Source organism: Colletotrichum destructivum, chromosome 12 (genome assembly GCF_034447905.1).
Source record: "Colletotrichum destructivum chromosome 12, complete sequence".
Lineage (NCBI taxonomy): Eukaryota > Fungi > Ascomycota > Sordariomycetes > Glomerellales > Glomerellaceae > Colletotrichum > Colletotrichum destructivum.
The window spans coordinates 328,783-351,263 of record NC_085907.1 but is presented as its reverse complement, the minus strand read 5'-3'; the positions used below and the strand labels follow the sequence as shown (position 1 = coordinate 351,263).

The following is a 22,481-nucleotide window of genomic DNA, read 5'->3' as shown; positions in this document are numbered from 1 at the left end:
CTGTGAACTTGTTTCTTGAGGTCTTCAGCCGCTTATTGGCAGGCAACTCAATCTCTGGGTCATCGACCTCCAGGTCCCTATACTCTCTCTCCCAGAGATCCTGGACCATCTCCTTCGCCTTGGTAATCCATAACTGTCTTTCGTCGTCGTCTCCCCACAAATCGTCAAACAGTGCCCACCGGTAGGCAGGATGAAGAACTGCGGCGCCATAGATCAAGGGGCTATCGTTCAGATGCTCGTAGTATTCGTTCAATTTGAGCCAGCCCAGATTGATGTTGACAGCGAGGTGATGGCCGTCCGGAAAATTGGCGACTGCTCTTTTCGCGGATTCGAGGGTTTCGAGAAGAAATTCATACGCGTGAATAAGATCCCAGCTTGTTCCTGTACAAATCAGCTGTTAGAATAAGAATCGGGCCGCTTTTGAGAAGTATAATTAAGGCTTACCAGACAGTGGAGGGTCGATCTCGTTTTCCTCGACCTTTCTCCGGTGTTTTCCCTGCCCATCACCCTCAAGGCCTCTCACAACCAGCTGGAAGTCAAGCAAAATGTCGTAAAGAGTCCCGAGCACATGCCAATCATCAGGTGTCATGTGATTCTCTTCCTTCAGGAAGAAGGGCAGCTTGGAGCCCTTTTTGATGTGGCCAGCTCTCGTCAAGTTGACCTTCTCCCACTCGTTTGACGCTCTCTGGACAAAAGAATTATAAAATGGCCTTAAGACGAGAGCGCGCTCAATCATCGAGAATTGAGAAAGCCACCGGGTAGCATTGTCGACCACAACTCCAACTGGACGGTGTTTCTTGAGCTGAGCGTCATCAGAGAGTTGGCTCTCGATAGCCTGTACCTTCTTGAGCATATCGGTCCACGTGTCCGATCTGCTCACCTCCTAGGTATTCGTGAGTATAACAAATAAAGCCGGGGATTCAGCCACCTACAACAGCAAAGTTATGCCATTTTCCAACAGAGCCTCGCCTCCTCCAGACTTCATGCTCCTTCGCTGCCGTATGAAGTCCTTCGAAGACCTCTTTCTCGAAAGCATCCGGGTTCTTGCCATACAGCATCTGTTTCACTACTATGTTGACAACGTGACCAACGCAGCGAACCCATCGCTTCTCCCACTCGAAGCCGAATTCTAATCCAAGCTCCCCCATCGAAGTTTTATTGTTACCGGCATTATCCAGTGTGAAATATCCGACTTTATCGCTGATCTCGTACTCTCGAATGATCTCGATGATCTGCCCGGCGATATTCTCGCCTGTGTGCCTCTCTGTAAGCTCAGGCAGTCCGAGGACACACTTCTGTGGCCGATTGTTTGAATCCCGAAAAACACATGTGATGCCGTATAAGGCGTGTCGGTTACCAGACTTCCAGCCATCGTACTGGATATGGATCTGTCCCGGACTCTTTCGCAAAGCGTCCTTCACTCTTTCCATGTTGTTAGTAAATTCTCGCTCTGCGATGGCACGCACGGTCACGTCAGTAATGTTGGCTTTTGTGATCTCCACCGATGGATTGAGGTAGTTGAAGATGTCTCGAAGATCTTGATCGTTAACGATCGAGAAGGATTGGTTAGAATTGACAATCCAGTTGACAAGTTTCTGCTGGAATACAGTTTTGTCAAAACGTTTGATCAAGGTATTGATCAAATCTTGTTCCTTCGGCTCCTTCGGGTTCAACTGTAGAATTGTTGCAATGGACTGATGTGCTTTCTCAGATGCCTTGGCAGGCTTTTGCCTCTTGCCTGTCGGATCCATAATGCCATTGTGGTCCGCGTACAGGTGACCCTCCGCATTCTGCAACCCTTTGATGGCATAACTCTTTGGCCTCGGCCGCTTTTGCTTGATGCAAAGGCAACACACCCATCGGCGTTCCCCTTTCTGGGCATGCTGGATATCGTAGCCGAACTGATATACCCATTGACGCACTTGGCCGTCTCTCTCCGTCAAGGTCCAGCCTTTGTAGAGCTGAAAGAGTCGTTGATTGTCTTCTTCTGTACGTTCTGGAACGGGTGTGGTTGACTTGGTAGGATGGAGGGCGGCCATTTCGATTTGGGGAAATAAGGGCGTGAGTAGTAGTAACCCCCCTAGAATAGACTTGTTTGAACTTCGTGTACGGGTAAAACGGGGTGGAAAATTGTTGCTATTGCGTTGTCGTTGGCGATAGAAAGTACTTGGGGTATGCGCTATTTCACAAGGAAATCCAGGTTTTTTCAGCCCCCACCTAAATCTTCAATCCTTTCCACAATTTCCACATATGGAACATATGGAAGGGGTTCTGTGGCGTGAATATGGAAAGGCTGAAGCCTACGTGGAATGGAATGGAATGGACATGGATCCATATTGTGGATCCATATGTGGATTTCGTGGTATGGATTTGAACCCTGATGTGATCAACCATTATATAAACGCGTAGTACATGACTAAGCGCCAATCTTACGCGCCTTCTCTCATCAGAGTCTCTGAACGAGCAAAGACAATGCTCAGTAACTTGTTGGGTTTACAATATCACAAAATGTGGAGGCTCTGTGTCTTCTTCGTCATCACTATGGCCCTTGCCAGCACCGTATCGCGAATCACTGGTGTAAAGCCACCCAAACTCCCACACTCTCACGTCAGGGTTGACGAATTCTTGATGCAGGACCTTGGAGATGCTCTAGTCGTCACAAACCCTCCGGGAGTTGTCTATGAGGCGACGCTGCCGGACACGCCATTCTTCAAAGGATGCTCGTTGAACGACAACGTCCGAGGCATTATCACCGCCGTAACAGCTCCGGATGGAAACGGCGTCAAGTTTACAGTCGACTTTTCGAACCTGCCAAACGAGGGTGGACCTTTCAGTACGTTGACAACCACTTCCGCTGACTAAACCGTAATGTAGCTGTTCTTCTAACATGCTGGAGCCTACCATCTCCATGTTGATCCGATCCCAGAGGACGGAAACTGCACCAAAGCACTCGCACACCACGACCCGTTCATCCGCGGAGAGGCTATACCGTGCGATGCCTCCAGGCCTGAGACCTGCCAGGTGGGTGACCTGAGCGGCAAGCACGGCTCCGTCACTGGCGACCACCAACAAACCTACATCGATCCCTATCTTTCGAATGTGAGGGGTCCGGGCGCTTTTTTTGGCAACCGTAGTTTCGTTTTTCACTTCGCAAACAAGACGCGTATCAGCTGCGCGAACTTCAAGCTGGTCAAGAGGTCTGCACCATATGACAATACAACCGGCGTCTCCAATACCGGTCACGCTACCAGTGCTCGAGCCATTGCGACTCCTCGCAGCCATGTGCCGTATCTCAGCGCATCTTCCACGGTTGGCGCGTCATTTTGTTTACTGGCTGCGGCCTCCACTCTAATCTATCTTATCCAAGAAATTTCCAACGTTTGAGTTTTGAGGCTGGTCCAAACGCCGCGAATCACCTAACCCTAACGTACAGATGTAGATTGAAGCCAAATAGATTGCAATTCGTAGCTTTTGGACTGCATCATCACAAGAAGACGTCCTTGGGATGATGATGATGATGAGCAGAAGCATTTTTCAGTCTGTACATGCTCAATGTGAAAGGAAAGCCTACGTCGCTACATTTAGTTACCACCAATTGCTCCTTAAGACCACGGTTATATTGTAGCTTCGTCTTCTTCTATTGTGTCCTGCAATTCCGTCTTTTCTATGACGATTGATGAACCAGTGTAACTACTGCGTAGGGACCATATATGAAGAAACGCGTCCATAACCGGAAACGTGACAAAACACGGCTTGTCTGTAGCGCAAGGGGAAAAGTGACAAAAAAGGCACTACATTGCCATACAGCTGTTCTCTTCTGGAAGTTACTTTTTGTGAAGCAGCACTCAGCTTCAGCTAAAGACCGTATTCATATTCAGAAAGTCTTCTCCGCGTTTTCTATCGCTTTGTCAAGATAGATTAATGCATCAATCCAATCCTTTCACAAACAAAGTTCAGTTACAGTTCATGTAGTGTCCACCAGTTGGCGATCGAGTAAAACGCAAGTCCCAACGCAAGTCCCAACGCAAGTCTGAATGCAGCTCCAACACTGTTGAGACGAACCATCGCCGTATTCTCCGTAAGCAAACCTATGTCTGATCCTAGGCACCGCAGCGTCGTGAACTCCAGTTCGGTAGGGGCCGGGTTTCTCTCGACAGCAGTCGCAATGACCGTCAAGAAGATATGTGGTGACAGTTTCAGTTCGACCACGCTGGCAGATGCGATGAGGGGATGTACCCTCACATACTTTTCGACTAAACGTGTAGTTGAGACAATCTTGGCACTTTAGGATGTGAATTGTGCACATGATTAGTTTCAGGCTGGCATGCTTCTTATTTTGTACCGGACTGTTCTCCAAGGGAGACTCTGATGGAATCCGCTGACATATTATTTGTCCTGTGCGAAGCAGCTGAACGGAAAATCTCGATAATGTTACCTAGCTGGTATGTCACTCGAGCCTGTTGACGGGTCTTTATGGTTAATCCGTTGTTATGCTTTTATATCTAACCATTCTCCTGCGCTGTTGTTGCGTACTTTTCAACAGTCAGAGTGTTTTATAACACATGCGTGAATGTAAATATATCGAGATTACGTCAATGTCGGTAAACATAACACATAGATGAAACAGGGATAGGTATTGGAGCAAACCGTCACGTGTCAACCATACCTCTGAGCTCGCCCTGCCACGGAGACTACAATTCCATATTAAATGCAACCGCTGATTGACAAAGCTTTCGGTTCCCAACCCATAAGTTTGACTCCTCCTCTGTAGGCCGCTGTTTGTGTCATGAGCGAACTCGTTGAGCAATGTTACCATCATCAAGCCCAAGAAGAGATATCTCTAAAAGAAAACCCTACTCGAAACTGATTCACGAGGCGTTCCATGAGAAGGATAATCAACCGATGACTCTTGATTAGCTCTACACCTGGTTTAAGGACAACATGGAAGAGGACGGATCTTGGTGTAAGAGCAGCATACGTCATACTCTCTGTGTGAACAAGGTTGGTAATACTTCTGTTGCGAATGCTTCTCCATCTATGACACCAAAGTCGCCATGCGTCAGATCACCACAAAACAGGTCGGAATCTTAGCTAGGAGATGTTCACTAATGTATGACGCAGGATTTTACGAAAATGAAAGGTGTACGGTCAACATGGCATCTGTCGTCTGGATTGATGCATGATTTGCAATCTACGAGATCATTCCACATTTTGGACGCCCCAACTCAGGGCTCTGTTTGCTCCTCTAAGTCGGTGTCGTCTGAGACCATCCACGACTCCCATCACCATCAGTCTCCTTTAGAAAGCATACAGGAGCTAGAAGCAAACGAGGAAGTCGCTCCGCATGCTTCTATGACCATGGAGGAACACCAAGTCACGGCGGATGTTTCCGGGATGGGCTTCCAGTTTTCCCCGTCAGTGGTAAGACATTACTCCGCATACACCGTTCAATGGCCGGAAACTGATATAATACCAGGTCTGCTTTCCTTGCTTGCTGAGTAACAACTCTCAATGTGACGGCCAAAGCCCTTCATGCTCCCAATGCCTACAGTCTGGCTTGAACTGCGAAGAACATGTTCCTTTCTTGACGGGGGGCGAAATGTGCCTGGAAACTTTTCCTTAGATTTGTACCTTGCGAATGGCTCGACAAGTTATTCAAAATCTTCAACATACAGTTAACTAAGTTGAAAGCAAAAACATTCCTGTTAGACCGCGTCAAACGATGCTGTGACCGGAGTGTTTCATAGGGTAGTGCTTCCCTTTGAGACCCAATGTTATTGAAAGAGTTGCCTTAACGTGTTGAAAGAGAGGGCCCCACCGCCAAAACATGGGTTGTGGCTGGTACTTCGGATGGCACACGTAGGGTAGACATATCTGTGTTGGGATTATGAACCAGCTCGCCAAGCCCTAACGAACCCTAGTCGCAAGCAATTACTGACATTTCCAAATGGCTAGTGTTTTTTTGTTTTTGTTTTTTTTTGCCGCGGAACTCTCTGTTTTTCATTTATGGCGGTGCAAGCGAATTCATAACAGAACAGTAACGATGCACTGAGGGAGTTGATGTGAATGTTATACCGCAATGTGTTAGCGAGTGACGCCGATAAACAGGGTGGCATCACAGAGATACAAGCGCTGTAACACATTATTGTATCCATAAATAACAAATGCTACATTAACCCTTTAGGCTGGAGTTCAGTAACTTAAAATGCAAGCAATTCTCTCTCCGTTAATTCCCTGATCGCATCCTCCACCCTGCGCCATCCGACTCAGGTGACATAGTGCACAGACTTATTTATCATGGACATTTCTTGTCAGGTTTCGGATTCCTCAGGTAATCCCATCAAGGGGATTTCGGCCACTTTGGTTTGTATGGAATACCCCAGCATCTCATTCTCTGGCTTGACAGCATCCGATGGCAGGCCAACCTGGGCGTATGCGGGATCGACTCCAAATTACATCGGGTTTGGACCGTTAAATTCCCATTGGCAGCTAACCCTGTACTCACTCGGTAAGGATATACCAATCATTCCTGTCTTATTCTTCGTTTCCACTTCAGCTCATGTTTGGGTTGACTTGACGCGGCGCGGGTATGCGGTTGAATTCCAGGACGCTACTGGGTCCAGAATCGATCAAAGTAGTCGACGAGACATAGCTGCGGCTATAAAAGGCTGCATTGAGCAACAGAATCGAAAGGTTGTCTCAATAACGGGCCCTGTAAAATACTAGGGTGTTACATGTCCATACTTTTCATTTTGCCATAGCACGAATCGAGGACAATACGTTTCCCACTTCTGTTTCCAAGTCCATGCCAACTTCCAAATTCCTTCCACTGTGGCAATGGCCAATCATGCCTGTTCAGGCCTGTCTCTAGATCGAAAAGAAGCCTCCACCTGATTGGAGCGGACTTTCAAGTACGTAAGAGCGGTAACTTTAGCCGCGTAGCTCGAGAGCATGGTGACGGCCTCGAGACTGTCGTTACGAACAGCAAAGTATATAGGCGGCTCGCCCCACTCTCCAGGGATGTCTGGATCAGCGCCAACATACAAGAGTAACTTTGCGCTCGCAAGGTTATTGTACAAGATCGAGACACCTAAAGGCGTCTACCAGAATGTTTGTTCGCGCGTTGATCAGCGACATGCATGCGGCTGTGACCTCATCTCTGTGCTCGCCGTCACCGCGCCCAAGAAAGAGCTTGAGGAACGGGTATCCTTCCGTTCCATTGTATAGGTCGGGTGGACCAAGGTCGTAAACTGAGGTCGACGTTCCCGTCGAGTAGGTTGCAGACTACGGCCAGCGCTGTGTGTATTCGGGCTGCAGGTCGAATGTGTCGTCCCGATGAAAGACACGAGCCGGTGTTTTGAGCACTGCATGGAATATAGTCGCCGTTAACTTTGGCAACACTGCCTGCAAAGTTGTGGTTGGGATTAGGAGGGAGTACATAAGTCAACATACCCACTTTTGGAACACCCCCTCATTTGGAACACCCAGAATGAAGCTATCCCCAACATCACCACCATCTTCAATTAATTATTGACTAGGCCTAGATGCCACCACAATACAGCTTTCAGCTTCACTAGGGGTATCAGAGTCGCTGGATTCATCTGTGATATCCTCTTTTTCGCCAGCCTCAATCTGAGCCTTCTGGATGTCCTCAATATTGGCGAACTTGGTGTTTGGGTCGATCTGGACTGTCCTTCTTTTCCTTGCTGCAGTATTGGTGACTTGGGCCTGCAGGAGCTCCAGCTTATGCTGGGCAGTAGCCAGCTCATAGGCCTGCTCGCTGAAGCCTTTTTTCACCTTCCTGAATAGAAGGCGTTGAGTGAAGGCATCATTCTCTAGCTCTGTGAATAGCTTCAACTGCCCAGCCAGATCCTTCATCTTCCTTGGCGTCGACCATGCCACTGCAGATGACGCAGATACCCATCCTTCAGCTTCCTTGCCTCCAGACTGCCCTTTGCTGACCTGATCAGATGATCCTGATGCTGCTGGTGTTGATGGGAGCAGTAGGGAGCTCATTAGAGGCTTCGCCATAGAGACAGGCCATAACCCTGTCCATTTCCAACCACTTCTGATGTTCTGCATCGTCATACCTGCAGTACGAGCCTTCTGATAACAGCCTATGAAGTTCCTCTTGCCTACAATAGTAGAGTCATTCCACTGACTAAGGTATCCAAGCTCCTTCCTATAGGCTGCCTTTACAGGGCTGAAGACTGACTGGTCAAGTGGCTGGAGCACATGGGAGGTATGTGGTGGTAGGAACAATAGATGGATGTTATTAATATAGCAGAGCCACATAAAGTCCGTCGTTGTGTGACTCCCATGGCCATCAACAACCAGCAGTCTGGCCTCCTCCTTGCCCTCCTGGCCCTCCTTGCCCTGGGAGGCAGTCTGAGGGATAGTCTGAGGGATGAAGACCTTCTGCAGCCATTCAACTGCAGTGTCGTCTGTAGTACATCCATTCTCTGTTGCAGTGAACTGCCATCCTTCATAAGGGCTAAGGTCTAGAGGAAACCACTGCTGCTGGACTGTCTTGCCCTTATATATAATAAGGGGATCAAGGGCATAGCCCAGGGCAGAGATGCATTCGATGATGGATACCCATGCCCTTGATCCAGGCTGTTTCTTGCGTACAGACTTCGTCTCAGACATGCCCAGCACCAGCCCATTAGATCCCTGGCCCTCAAGGATACCAGTCTCATCCATGTTGTATCTATTGGATGGTTTAATGCCCTTGACCTCTGGTATGGCGAGGAGTTTGAACCAGTCCCTGATAACCTCAGTAGATGCTCCATTAACACGTCTAGAGTCAATAAGGCGACTTCTCTGGACCTTGATAGATGGGTTTCTCTTTAGAAAGGCATGGATCCAGCCCTTTCCTATAGGCTCCTTGTCCCCCATAGCACAGAGGATTCGTTCTGCGAATGCCCTCACTTGTTGATGGGTTGGGGCAACACCAAGGGCATGCTGGATTCGCACCCATTCAGCCAACTTAGCCTCCTGGTCAGGGGAAAGCCTTTGAAGGTCTGAAAATGCTGCTGCCCTTGCCTGGGTGCCTGTGAGACGGTTGTGGAGGGTGGTAATTGGGATGCCATATTCGCGGGCTGCCTTCCTTAGGCTTTGGCCGTCTGAAACAGCCTGGATTGCCTGATTGACTTCATACTCAGTATACTGGGCCATAAGGCAGGAATAAAGGTCCTCTGAAAAAATGAGGTTATTTGCATAAGGTATGAAATTGTTGTGATAGTTCGAAGTTGGAGGAAGTAGGAGGCTGGTGGTGGGGTTGAGGCATTTTTAGGTGTTCCAAATGAGGGGGTGTTCCAAAAGTGGGTATGTTGACTTATATCATTTGCGTGCCATAGAGACAAGTATCGTGGAGGACTTCGGAATTGGCGGCAGATATGAAAATTCTGAGGCGACAGAGAGCCTCGACCTGATTCAATACTAGTTTTTCAGAATTGTGTCGATTAGTTCTCTCTCGTCTGCTGGATGGATCGTCAATCCGCTAACATCGGAGGACCAAGAATTGGCCGGAGAGCCAACTATCGTATTGTCCGAGGTTGAGCTTCTGGGTGTCGATAGTTACTCTTGACGCTGACCTGCCGTCATCGATCTACCTTGATTGAATTCTACAGCGTCTGGGCGGGTGTCGAAGCTGTCGGTGTCAAGATACTCGGACGGCGGATCGCTGCCGACTATCGAGCGTAACCACGCGTGGACGGTCGCCGCGTTTGCTGCTGATCTTGCTGATCCCGCTAATCTCGTCTCATCGCAACGCGCATCTGAGTCATCCTCAACTGCATTTATAAGTGTCGACACGACACTGTAACTGAAGTAACATGAACCTGGGGGTGATGCATTGCCGATAAATGTTTCGCCAGAGTAGGAGCTCGTCGACGTCAGGGGTCTTGCTTGAGCGTCCATTGAAGGAGTGGTACTCTTAAATTCGTCGAGGCTGAGAAGCGTTATCCGATTCATCAACGTAGACGGCTTTTTGGTTTATGTGCGTGAGGTAGTGAGAGACTCTCAGACCAAATCACTGCCAAAAATATCTGTATTCTCACATCACTCCATGCGCTTCATTCAATTTACTGGTCAGTTTCCTCTCCGAGAGCACAATACATCATTTCTTAGGGTAATGCTGGTTAGATATCGTAATCCTCTCCCGAAAATATGATGTAAGAGTTCCAGGTCGTTTGCCATCTCGCATCAAGTGAGACAATCAGTAGGACGGGATCAATGCCTGCTAGACAGCTGGCGAACCAACAGTGGGAATTCGAACACAAATATATAAGGCCCCAGATGGCGTATTATGATTCTTTGTTGTTCCGATAATGAAGTGGCTCGCTTGCGTTACAATCAGTACTTTTACTTCTTTTATATTGACTCGCGTTGTAGCGGAGGCAGCTGAGGAGGACTGCTGGAAGGGCCCCGCCATGAAACTCGGTGGCTTGGAATACTTCGAAACCCCCGATAATGCAGCAGCGTGCCTTGAGGCTCATATTTACTTCTTGGGCCCTCAGAATGAAGTCCTCTTATCCCGTCACGTAAACATCACTAACTCGTCGACTACCTGTGATTCCAACCTGTTACAGGCCATTTCTTTTCCAGCAGACGTTGCTGCCACCTATGCCAAGATCACTTTCCTGTGTGGCAACGATGACGGACCTAGCTGTCAGATGATCAGGCTTCTGCCGGCGGAAGGATCAGAGCCAGCCGTGCCGTTATCCCTGGCGATGGCTCGAACATGCCTTGATTCCGGCACTGCGACGGCGACTTCTCCGACGCCAGACGCTATCGACACAACCAGTGTCCCATGGGACAATACCCCATCGACAGCCGTGACTAGTTCTTCGACTGCGGTGAACGGGGATGCTTCGGCATACCCCACTCACTTGACGGAGATCCAACCACCGTCCGCATACTCCTCTACTGACGTCGAAACAGGTGGCTCCGCCATCCAGCCAACATCGTCTGGCTCTAACCTTGGTTCTGCTGAGCCAACATCCACCACTACGGACTTTTCTATTGATCCTTCAGAGACGAATGTCATGCCTACAACGTTAATAGAGACCACCGGCGGCGCCACGGCGGGTGTACCATCTATCGCCCCTACTGACGCCCCTTCTGTTATCACTCCTGAAGTCTCTCCTGCCATCCCCTCTGGCATGCCTTCTGCTCTCACTCCTGAGGTCTCCTCTATCATCCCTTCTGGTGTTCCGTCCGATGCCACTTATGAAATGCCTGGAGCAACTACACTTATCACATCTACTGTTGCGGGCATCAGTCATGCACCCAGATGCACGTGCGAATCCTATTAGCAGTGTCTGTCAATCATCGATGATAAAATGAAAGTGTAGTCGTTTTTCGCTCCAAAACAACCAGCACAAACGAACCATTGCGTTTACTGAAAGTTTGGTCTCTCTAGAGAATAGGTAAGACGATTTTTATGGGATCTTGGTGTCGTTCAGGGGACTGTCTCTGCGTCCATAAACACGATGTGTTTGAGTAAATTTGGGCTGATCTGGAACCCAATAAGAAAGCAATTCATGCGATGCAATGTGCCACCATGTCTGATAGAAACATTGTTGATTTCTCACATAACCGTTTACAACTACCCAAAGATCATATAGATTCTGATAGGTGTCTTTTCCGGGACACCTCGCATGTGTTTGAATCAGATGGTGTAGATAAAGGGGCTGTCAGGGAGTAGCCATACCAGTGAACCTATGTTTGTTGATTAATCGGGGGGATTGTGGTAGAAATGTGATAGAAATGTCTATTTTGCGTCACATCTAGGCCGGCCGGGATAGAATAAAGTTATACACGTACAGGTATCAAGTGTGTCTATGGTTGATTTCTCCACTCTGATGCCAGCATTTGTAACATTGTGAACCTCCATGAATTCTCGGTGTACGCATCCTATTGTGCTCTCTCGTCCTGTCTAACACGTCTTGAGTATTGATTAGCCTGATGGCCTGCTTTCACCGTCAACCTTCTTGCTGTTTCCCTAACATACCCCAAATGACGCACCTCTTGTCTCTTTATACCTAGGTAACATGATTTGCCAAGTCTCCCGCACGATGCAAAGCCCCGAGAGCGGCTTTGCCCAGCCTACTCTTGACATAACTGTCATTGTGTAGCTGCAGGCCGATAACCTACATCTCAGCGGTACCACAGAGATAACATGTCAGCAGCAGCATGATTTTGATAATGCGATCTGTTGCCACAGCAAGACTGTAGAGTGCGGCTGTGTCAAACACTACATAACTGTTGACATCGCCGTGTGAACAGCGGATGTCGCAAGGCAATGCCTTTGGAAATGAAGCAAACAATGCATACCAAAGTGTTATGCCTTGTTATAGAGCTTTGTCTGGCATTTCATAACGACCACGCAATATGGAACAGCACGATGAAACCAGCAAACGTATTTGTCTGCGTCGATGAGATCGAGACAAATACTGCGCCTATTTCTACGAATATTGGGTCAATAGAGTAGCAGACTGCCATAGAAGCAATATTTCATCAAACGGCCATGAACCCATCCGACACAAACCCCATTCCTGTGCATCTACGGTGCTCAATCTGTTCCGAACTAGCAATGTTTGCCAACAAGTTACCCTGCTGCCAAAGTCTCATTTGCGGCTATTGTGGGTGACAAGAGCTCCTATGTGTATTGACAGGAAGCCTGATGCGAAACAGGCACATACTCTAAGAATTCACTGTGTCAAGTCTGCGAACAGACAGCTTTAGATGAGCCCACGGTAGCCAAGGAGCTTTGGCCATCGATCATCAGTTACCTGAAGCAGCGTCTTCAGAGTTCAACGCATTGAAGACCGCAGTAGTTTTCTTCTCAACCACGAACTTTCGTTGTTACCTACAAGATTCGTAAACAGGTTCACGAGTGACTTGACAATGGTAGTAGTAGCAGCTCTTAATGCCCGCAAATTTCTTCTGACTCGTAAGACGAGTGTGTGCTTCACAATAGTGCGGATTCCGGCGTTAGGTTAGATTGTTAGCGCCACAAACTAGTCTCGGGTGCTTGCCACAGAAGCGAACGCGTTCACAATTTCTGCATTTTGAGTTGCCTAAGGCTGTAACCAGTAGACAAGCTTGGGCAGTCTCGCGGAGCATTAGCATTCTTCTACCTGCGATCGAGAGGAAAGAAAGGTCACACTTAGAGACAAAGACAACGAGCTGTGACCCGAACTGTACTCCCAAGTTAGTATCGTTTCCTTATAGGCGATTTTGAAACTCGCTTCACGATTTCAAGAGATGAATACGCCAGGGTGTTAGCGACGCTCATTATTGGAGAGTATGGTAATAACTAAAGCTGCACCATGAGCTTTTTATTTGATCATTTTCAGCGCTTCCCGGCTGGTCTCGTGCAGGTCCGGAACCCACGCCACGCAACGACTGGAGAAGGATCAGGGTCGCTATTCCATAAAAAGGTGTTACATCTCAATCCCACATCCATCTTTGGTCTGTAAATTCAGACAAAGCGATGAAGTTAGGCTGGCAATTGATAATGATTGGTCTTATACATATTGGCATTGGTTATTCCAGCACTGGATCAACGCTTTTGCCAACTATGACAGCCACATCCTCGTCGACTGAGGCCCACGCTGAGGCGCAGACTTCTTCCCTGTCAACAGGGAGTGTCATCGCTGGACAAACCCTTGCATTGACGCTGACTGCCGCAACTGCACTAGTCGCTATCGGGGCTCTCATCTGTCTTGTTTGGCAGAAACGACAGCAGCAATCGGGCTTCCACCTCTCAAGCGACAGGCCTCGACTTTCGTCTCCAAACACAATGAATAGGGTAGCTAACCATATAGGACAGTCTCCTGTTCCCGAAATCTATACAGTCAAAACTTTCCACCCCAATGTCAACTTTAGCCCGCCAGACATGCCAAAATCAGCGCACGCGTCTTTCGTAAGCTGTCTTCCAGCACATCACATCAATGGTAGATAAGACGCAAGGCGATAGATAATACAACAAAGGTAGTCATCGAAGGAGTCAACTCCTGAGAAAATATAGTGATAGTGTTGATATTGAATCATCTATCTTTACCCTTGGCAGACTGTTAGGATAGATTGCATGGCGCGACTGCCGTGATCCTTCAAATAAGTTCAATGATCTCAATATGCTATGTAATCAAATACTGTGGCAGACCGAAGATCCCTTAGTGTTCAGTGCCATCAGAGGAACGTCATCGCCACCAACAGCACCTACATGTAGGAAATTTGCTCCTCGCATGCTACCATTCAGAAACCACCGCTGCATTGCTTGGTACAGCATACTCAGGGTCTTCAATCTTGATACTTGTAACATGAAACTCGCGTCTAATCAGGATGGCCCTTGGCAAGGAGTTTCTCCAAGATGAAAACGATTTCTGTTTCGATCTCTTACCTAAACTACAAGTGTTCAGGAGAGGCCGAATTGTTGTTGTTGTTGTTGTTGTTGTATTTAACGCCATGGCGGCAAGGGTGGAACCCTTGTCGCAGACCTCCCGAGGGGTATGTGGCGTGGAGAGCCGTGGGCCAGGACTACGTACTACATACATCGCCCTTTCTTTCGTCCTCCAAATCCTGCCTGATGGCTACTATGCCTTCTATCTGTCACTGGTTCCCGCTGGTTCCCCAGATTCATTGCTTCCCGTCTATTCCCTATGAGGGTTGAGTTGGCTGTCTAGATCCCGTGCCGAAGCCCGTTCCCTAGTAGCGTGGACAGATCTTCCGGAAGAAGTTTGTCACGCGGAGGAAGGCCTCAAAGCCTTTTGGGTCAGTCATTAGTCCCTTGAAGTATCGTTCAAGGGATCCCATAGGTCCTATGGGGTCGAGCGGACCAGTTGGGTAGAGGGTGGGCCACTGCTGCCTCCTCGCCAGGGTCGCCGTGCAGTAGACCAGATGATCTACGTCCTTTGCCTCCCCGCAGGAGCAGGTTAGCAAGGCTTCGGTGTGGTTAAAGCGTTGGTGATAGTGTTCAAAGTCCCCGTGACCCGACCGGGCCGCTAAGAGGTGGTGAAGGGTGCTCCGTGGTAGGGCGAGTTCGGGAGGGCAGGAGAAGTGTAGCCTCAGTCCAAGCTGGGTGTACCGTTCGGTCGCCTCTTTACCCCACCACTGTCTGTACTGGTTTCGTAATCTCTCTCTGCCAAGCCGTTTGATCCCGGAGAGCGTAGCTAGTTGGCCTAGCGGGACCGGCAGCGCTGCGCCCTCCTTGGCTAGCCGGTCCGCCTCTTCGTTGCCCTTAATCCCCTGGTGTCCTGGCGCCCAGTGGGTGTGGATGTTGTATATCCTAACAGCAGCTTGGATCTCGAGCACCGCTGCTTGCGAGGAGTCTGGGGCCTCGCCCCGTATTCCTTGGATGACACTGGTGTTGTCGATGCAGATGTGTATGGGTTGGCCTTGGGAGGTTAAGAGGGCCCGCCGGAGTCCTATCCTCGCCCCTTCAGCCTCAGCGTCGAACACCTCTGCTAGACCGAGTCGGCCGCAGCCCTGGGCCACGCGTCTGTTGCTGCGGTAGATGACAAACCCATATCCTGTGGCTCCGTTCGTCGCTTTGGAGCCATCTGAAAAGACAACCATATGGCTGTCTGGTACGGTCTTTAGCCAGGCCTGGAAAGCTTTGGCTGCCTCTTTCTTAGTCTGCAGGACTATCAGGTCTTGTGACCCTGGGAGGTACTGCGGTTGGATGAGTGCTGGTCTCGGGCATTTTGGTGCAAGGTCTGCAGTCCGTTGGAGCTTCGTCTGCTGCCGCCCTCGTTGGGAGAGCCTCGCGACAAGAGGGTGTTGTGGATCAACCTTCTTTAGACGTGCTGCGAAGCGGAGGCGGACTCCTTCCAGAGCCACCTTGCTTGGTGGTAGTCCAGCATCCCTAAGGAGGCTGCGTGTTGGAGTTGTTTTCCAGGCCGGCAGGATAGCCCTTGCTGCTGCTGTGATGACGCTTTCGACCTTACGCGCAAGGCTCTTCTGGCCTGTGCTGACTGCGCCTGTCTGGCGGGAAAGATTGCGGCCGGTATCGGCGGCTCTGCCAGGGGCTGGCTTGGTCATGCCCCCATACCAGGTCTCGGCCCCGTACAGGGCGATTGGCAGGACGCAGGAGATCACAGCCTTGCGTACAGCGGCGGCCGGGAGCCCGCCTTTTGTGTTTGTCAGGTGTCTAAGATGTTGGGCCGCCTTCGTCGCCGCAGCCAGCTTTGTTTCAACATGGTGTCGGAAAGAAAGCCTCTTGTCGAACCAGACCCCTAGCCAACGGATGGGCTTCGTTGATGCTACGATTCTAAGGTGTCTCGCCTTGATCTCTGGCAGATCTCTTTGCTGATTATGTTTCCTTGTGAAGTGGATAGCCTCGGACTTCTTTGGGTCAAAAGCGACCTTGTTCTCCGTTCCCCAGTCGAGGATACGTGTGATCTCTTGGCCGAGGGTCGCAGCATTACTCTCAAGGGAGGGTCCCATAGCCAGAAGGCCGATGTCGTCTGCGTACCCGAACCGAAGCTTCGGGTCTTCTGCTAAGATGTCTGCGATGTAAAGCAGGAAAAGAATAGGAGACAGCGGGGAGCCCTGGGGCAGCCCGCAAACCAGGGGGAAGTCCTCTGTTGTTGCGTCCTCCAGCCTGACTCTGGCTGTTCGGTTTGAAGCAAAGTGGAATATCAGTTTGGCCAGGCTGTGAGGCCAGCCTTGTTGGCGTAGCCGGACAATCAGCCGGTTCCGAAGGACAGAGTCAAAAGCCCCTTGGACGTCCATCGTCACCAATGTAGCTGTGAGCCCTTTGTCAAGGGCCATTTCGATGTCGTGGGCGAGGCAGGTGGTTAGGTCAACCGCTGACCTGCCAAGTAGAGCCCCTATTTGTTGTGGGCTGGTCACCCCTTCTAGGATGGTAAGGTAGGACATTCTTCTGGCTATCAGCCTCTCGAGACCTTTCCCAAGACAAGATAGTAGGGCTATTGGCCGCCAGGATCCGGCTTTAGAAAAGTCTGTTTTCCCTGCCTTCTGGATCATAGCGACCTCCGCTCTGCGGAAAGGCTGGGGGAAGTAGCCCGTCCGTATGCAAGCTTGGAACAGTTGTCTGACAGGATCAGATATAAGGTACCAGCAAGCCTGAAGCAGCCGTGTTGTGATCCCGTCGATGCCAGGGGTCGTGGTCTTTGTCAGGGTAGCCTCCCTCAGCTCTTCTCTACTGATGGCATCCTGCCAAGGTATCCGTCGTCGAGAGACCGTAGGGACGTCGAACGGGTCTCCCGGCAGGTCATCCTGGGCACTGAACCTCTCTAGGAGGGCTCTTCGGAGTGCTTGGGCCTTACCCTGAGTGTCGTTGATCGTCTGACCCTCCACTACCAGAGGGGGGGCTCTTACCCCTAGGCTAGCCTTTCGCCAGCCCATAATCTTGTAGAGGTCTTGGTCCGAGGTAACTCCTTCGATCTTAGCAGCCCAGTAGGCCCGCTTAGCTTTCCTGACTGTACTCAAGAAGGCCTTCTGCTCTTCGAGGGTAGCAAGGCGTGGGGTCTGCTCTAGTTCTTGGGCTTGTCGGCAGCAGGCCTCGCGGTACGTTCGGTGGGCTTCTGCGCACTCCTCCGTCCACCAAGGGGCCCCTTTCCCATGCTTGCCTCGTTTCTTTCCTACAGCCTGGACAGCCGTGGAGAGAAGGTCGACTAGTCGTTCCGCTTGGGTGTCCAAATCGGCAGGGGTAGGTTCATCCTGGAGAGTAGGCAGGACTGAGGCTCCTGCTCTGATCAGGTCTCTAAACCGGGGTAGGGCCGAGTTTGCGACTGATAGTGACTGTGGTTGGTCTGTCTGTTGTTGTCGGTGCTTTTGAAGCGGGATCGTTGCGATAATTGCTTGATGATCGGCCCCTGGGTGTAGGTATGGGCTGACCACTGCGTGTGCAAGGGGAATGTTCGAGAAGGTAAGATCGAGTACATGGCCTTGGGCATGAGTCGCAGTCCCTGTCTCGCCGATGAATGCCAGGCCGTGGCCATCTGCCCAGTCTGCTATGTCGCCCCCCCTATTCCTGTTCCTCGATCCGGGCTCCCAGGAGTAGTGATGAGCGTTGAGGTCCCCTGCTACAAGGACTCTTTCTGGCGGCCTGTATTCTAGTAGGGTTGTGGTTGTGTGATTGTGTGGGTCTCCTGGTTGTCTGTATACGTTAACCACAGTAGTTGCGTTGTCAACTGTGATCCATAGGATGTCCCTTGTCTGGACGGGCCTCTGCTGCTGGGCCTTCCACTTCATCCCTTTCCGTATGTAGGTCATGACCCTAGGCCTGGTTTCCCTGTCCTTCCAAAAGTCCACTGGGACGTAGGAATCAAAACCTGGATGTGTGTTGATTTGCATTTTGTCAACATAGCCTATCCAGGGTTCCTGGACCAGTACAATGTCGATCAGCTCAGCCCAGCAGAGCTCCAGGAAAGCTGTGTGTGCTGGCGACTGCTTCCCTACGTTGCACTGAGCTATACGTAGCACCTGTGGAGAGGCCTGCTTTGGCCTACGTCTCCGAGTCGAGTTCCAGGTGGGTGTAGGCATTAGCAACGTTGTAATCCGGTTTCTGGGCTACTCTTTGACTCTCGTGCTGCTACTATCGGTGTCCCTGTCACCGAGGCACATAATTGAGCTCTCGGAAGGTGTCCATTTGTGTGGCCGCTTGGAGCCGGGCGGTTGATCCTGGTCGGAGGGAGGGAGGTCCCCAGGCTGTTGGGTGCTGCTCCGAGAGGCGCTTAGACTGGCCTCATAGAGGGCGTCATAGACCTTCTGTCCAACTTTGCGGATCCGGGCCCGCTCCTTCCGGTCTGGGAGGGCAGGGATGCCGTTCATCGTCATAGGCCTAGCTGGACAATTCTTGTGGCTAGCCTGGAATGGGCCGCAACAGTTCGCACACTTCGGTTTAGCTGTACAGGGCCCAGTCTCGTGCGAGTCTGAAGGTCTGCTGCAGTTGTTGCAGAGCGGCTGTCGGTTGCAGTAGCTGTTTGAGTGGTAGCCCTGGCAGCCGGGGTCGTGTCTGATGAGCGTCTTCCTCTTCTGAATGAGTTGGGACCTGCTGCTTTGGTTGAACAGTCTGAAGGGCTGTACCTCTGTTAGGAATGAGATGACCCAAGAGACTTCGTTCGTGATGGGGTTCGGCCCAAGGCGGGATTGCCGGGCCCGGGTGGGCTTCTGTCTTGTCTGGGCAAAGACCTCGTCCTCGATCAAGGTGGCTGGGTCCAGGGCGTCCCCGTCAACGCTCCACAGTTTGGCTGGGCAGCGCGGGACGACGTAGGTAAACCACTTTATAGGGGTCTCTATCTTGTAAGCCCCTAAGCAGCCCGCTAGTTTTTGCTTGTCTGCCAGGAGGCCTTGCTGGATCTGCTTGTTTGATGGCCTTAGTGAGTATCCGGTCGCAATGTGGTAGATGTGAGGGATATCTGCCAGTTGGAGGCCAAAGGTCCGGCAAACTGTCTGGCGTAGGGCAAAAGGAGCGTTCTTTCGGGCAGCTGACAGGCCCTCCTCCGAGATGCGGGCGAAGACCCTGAGGTCCTCTTTCGGCTGGGGTTGGGGCTGGGGTGGGGCCTGGGATTTTGTCTGGGGTCTGGCCTGCGGGCGGGTCGGAGCCCGGTGGGGGTCTGGAGCTGTACCTGGTGCCGAGGCCGTGACGGCGGCCCAGCTCCGGGTCAGTGTCGGAGCATGTTCCTTGTTAATGAGCTTCTTTAGGGCTTGGATCACATAGGCCGTAGCCTCTTTCGCGATCTGCTTCCTGGGGCCCTCAAAGCTGGAGACGACATTATCCACAGACTGCGCGATAGTCAAGAAGACATCCTTGCGGGCCTCATAGTGCCTGGCCTCCTCGTCCAGGGCGAACAAGACAGAGCCAGTGGCGGTCCTACCAGTAACTGGAGTTGAGATCGGAGGCCCCTTTGCCGTTGGGGGAGCTGGGTTGAAGGTGTTAGGCTGGCTTCCCGCGAGGCTGGGCCGGAGTGGCTGAGTCTCGGTATTGCGGCGGCGTTTAGCCCTTGATGGAGAGGTTGGCTCTGGAGGTGGCCCAGAGCCCCGATCGGGGCCGGCCGGTGAGGCCGGCAGCGGTCCGATGCCCGCCGGAGGCTGTGAGGCCATCGCGGAAGGGCTCCGGAGCAGAGAGGTGAAGAGTTTTCGGCTGTTAAGGATTCTAGTGGTTCATCACCTGATTCACTAACAGCGGATGCCAAGAAAAATTAGGCGAGAGGGAAGTTGCAGGAGAGGCCGAAGTGTAGCAATGCATCCTGCAACAATGCCGATTGAAGGTTCCAAAAGAGACCAAAGAGCGACATCGCTTGAGTTGAATCTCTGTTAACGGTCTGCGAGTCATTTGGAAGGTCAGCTCACTCACACTGTTTCATAGAGAAAGTCGGCCGATATCTCAAGCACCTTTATGTAAGGTATCCTAATGATCATGATGATTCCAGCACTTCCAGTGCGCTCGGTGTTAGCTAGGGAGGAAGAACGGAGGCGGACAAGAAGCAAAGCGTACATCATTGCAACTCCGAAAAAAAACAATAAGCGAATCTTCTTCTCTCGCTTCATCTGAAGTTGCCAAAGTATCGACATGGGTAGTATACCCATGATCCAGTCGCTCACGGCGACTACGACGCTGTGGAAGATTGTGGCGTTCGGCACAAGACTTGTAGGGCGACAGCTTCCCTGCAGCCCCTCGAATTTGGACCAGTAGTAGCGGATCGGGTTGCACTGAAAGACAATTATGAAGAGATACACCACGGACGCGACGCAGACTGCGATAATGGTTCCTTGAAGGATGGTCTTGGCCGTTTTGTGTAACCTGCCGTCGATGATGCGCAGAAGAAACAAGCCAATGGAAGTCCGGATGAGAGCGCAAATGAAGGCATAAAGAACCTCGCATGTGTACCAAACCTTGAGGGCTACAACAATACTTCCTGCATCCAGCTCGGAGGTGTGCCGGCCTATACCGCCCTTGACAATGCCGAGGAAGGCGACAGCTGCGTACACAGAGTACAGAGTCTGGCCAAGAGTTAGCAGCAGCTCTGCAACAACTTGAGGAGAGAGACTTACGGTGGAAACATACATGACGCCATCGTCGAGTGTATGCCTCTTTGTGATGGCTACTTTAACGTATAACTCAACCCCCCAACTTGCGAGACACCCCCACATCCGAAACACTATCACCACCACCATCACCACCACTATCACCACTTATTTCACCACCACCACCACCCACCCATATGCAACTTCCGGCCTCACTGGGTAATTCGGATGCACTGGATTCATCCGGACTATCCATATTGCCGATATCCGGACTTTGCGCCCGCCGGATATCCCATATAGTGGCAAAGGTGCTGTTGGGCGATAGGGGGACCTTTTTCCTCTTGCGTTGCCGTAGGTCCTCCAACTTGCCCTCTAGCTGGCAGACCTGGTGCTCTAGAAGTGCCACTCTAGATGCCTGGTCATCATACCCCTTTTGCACCTTTCTAGATAGGTGACGAATAGTATGGGTATCTAACCCATCCTTGCCTATCTGGGTTAGCTGGCGTAGTTGGTGCCGTAGCTCGGCAGACCGACGAGGGGTTGACCATGGGACGATAGATAGGGCTTCATCCCACTGTTGTCTGCTAGGCTGGTCAGTCTGCTGGCTGGTCTGGCTGGTCTGCTGGTCCTTAGTTACCATAGGGTTAGATAGAGGCCGCTGTATGCATATTGGCCATAGTCCAGCTGACCTCCAGCCACTTCTAACGTTCTGGGCTGTTATGGCTGCATCTCTGGCCCTTATATAACAGGCCAGAAATGCCCTCTTGCCAGCAACAGTTGAATCATTAACCCAGTCATCTAGATATCCAACCTCCCTACGATAGGCATGCTTCAATGGGCTGAAGACTGATATATCCAGTGGCTGGAGGACAGCAGAGGAGTGTGGCGGTAGATTTAGTAGAGATATCTTATTCTGGAAGCATTCCCACATGAAGTCTGTAGATATATGGCTGTAATGCCCATCCAAAACCAGCAGTCTGGCTGCCTCTGGTTCACTAGGCATAGTGCCTGGGATAAACACCTTCTTCAACCATTCAAGGGCAGTTTTTTCAGTCGTCCAGCCATTATCCGTATATGTGAAGTGCCATCCTTTATATCCAGATAGGTTGGATGGGAACCACTGGGCCTGGACTGACTTGCCCTTATATATAACCAGTGGGCATAGGGACCTCCCATCGGCAGCCACACACTCGATAATAGATACCCATGCCCGGGATCCTGGCTGCTTTTTCTGGATATGCTGAGATGCTGCAGAGCCCAGCACTAGCCCATTAGATCCCCTGCCCTCCATAATGCCAGTTTCATCCATATTCCATCGGTTGGATGGATGGATTCCCTGGATGGCAGGGATATTAGTCAGACGATGGAAAAAACCCTGGATAACCTCGGAAGAATGGGCCTTCCATCGCCGGGCATCGATTGCTCTGGATCGCTGGGTCCTAATTGATGGGTTTCGCCGCAGGAATCGGCATACCCAT

At 50.9% G+C, this 22,481-nt stretch overlaps 4 protein-coding genes across 4 annotated transcripts; 3 read left to right on the top strand and 1 right to left on the bottom strand.

Annotated features, from left to right (window-relative positions):
- Window positions 1-2,628: 2,628 nt before the first annotated feature.
- On the top strand, window positions 2,629-3,384 carry CDEST_15523 (Putative superoxide dismutase-like, copper/zinc binding domain superfamily; the record flags this gene model as incomplete). The annotated part of the gene is made up of 2 exons (XM_062931679.1): window positions 2,629-2,833; window positions 2,897-3,384. 2 exons carry the CDS (start codon window positions 2,629-2,631, stop codon window positions 3,382-3,384), a joined length of 693 nt encoding a protein of 230 aa, XP_062787730.1.
- A 1,728-nt stretch (window positions 3,385-5,112) lies between these two features.
- CDEST_15522 (Putative zn(2)Cys(6) fungal-type DNA-binding domain-containing protein) lies at window positions 5,113-5,623 on the top strand (the record flags this gene model as incomplete). The annotated part of the gene is made up of 2 exons (XM_062931678.1): window positions 5,113-5,421; window positions 5,477-5,623. 2 exons carry the CDS (start codon window positions 5,113-5,115, stop codon window positions 5,621-5,623), a joined length of 456 nt encoding a protein of 151 aa, XP_062787729.1.
- A 4,446-nt stretch (window positions 5,624-10,069) lies between these two features.
- On the top strand, window positions 10,070-11,318 carry CDEST_15521 (uncharacterized protein; the record flags this gene model as incomplete). Its single annotated transcript, XM_062931677.1, has 2 exons — window positions 10,070-10,091; window positions 10,396-11,318. 2 exons carry the CDS (start codon window positions 10,070-10,072, stop codon window positions 11,316-11,318), a joined length of 945 nt encoding a protein of 314 aa, XP_062787728.1.
- A 9,010-nt stretch (window positions 11,319-20,328) lies between these two features.
- CDEST_15520 (uncharacterized protein) lies at window positions 20,329-21,045 on the bottom strand (the record flags this gene model as incomplete). The annotated part of the gene is made up of 2 exons (XM_062931676.1): window positions 20,329-20,979; window positions 21,031-21,045. 2 exons carry the CDS (start codon window positions 21,043-21,045, stop codon window positions 20,329-20,331), a joined length of 666 nt encoding a protein of 221 aa, XP_062787727.1.
- Between the last annotated feature and the right edge of the window lie 1,436 nt (window positions 21,046-22,481).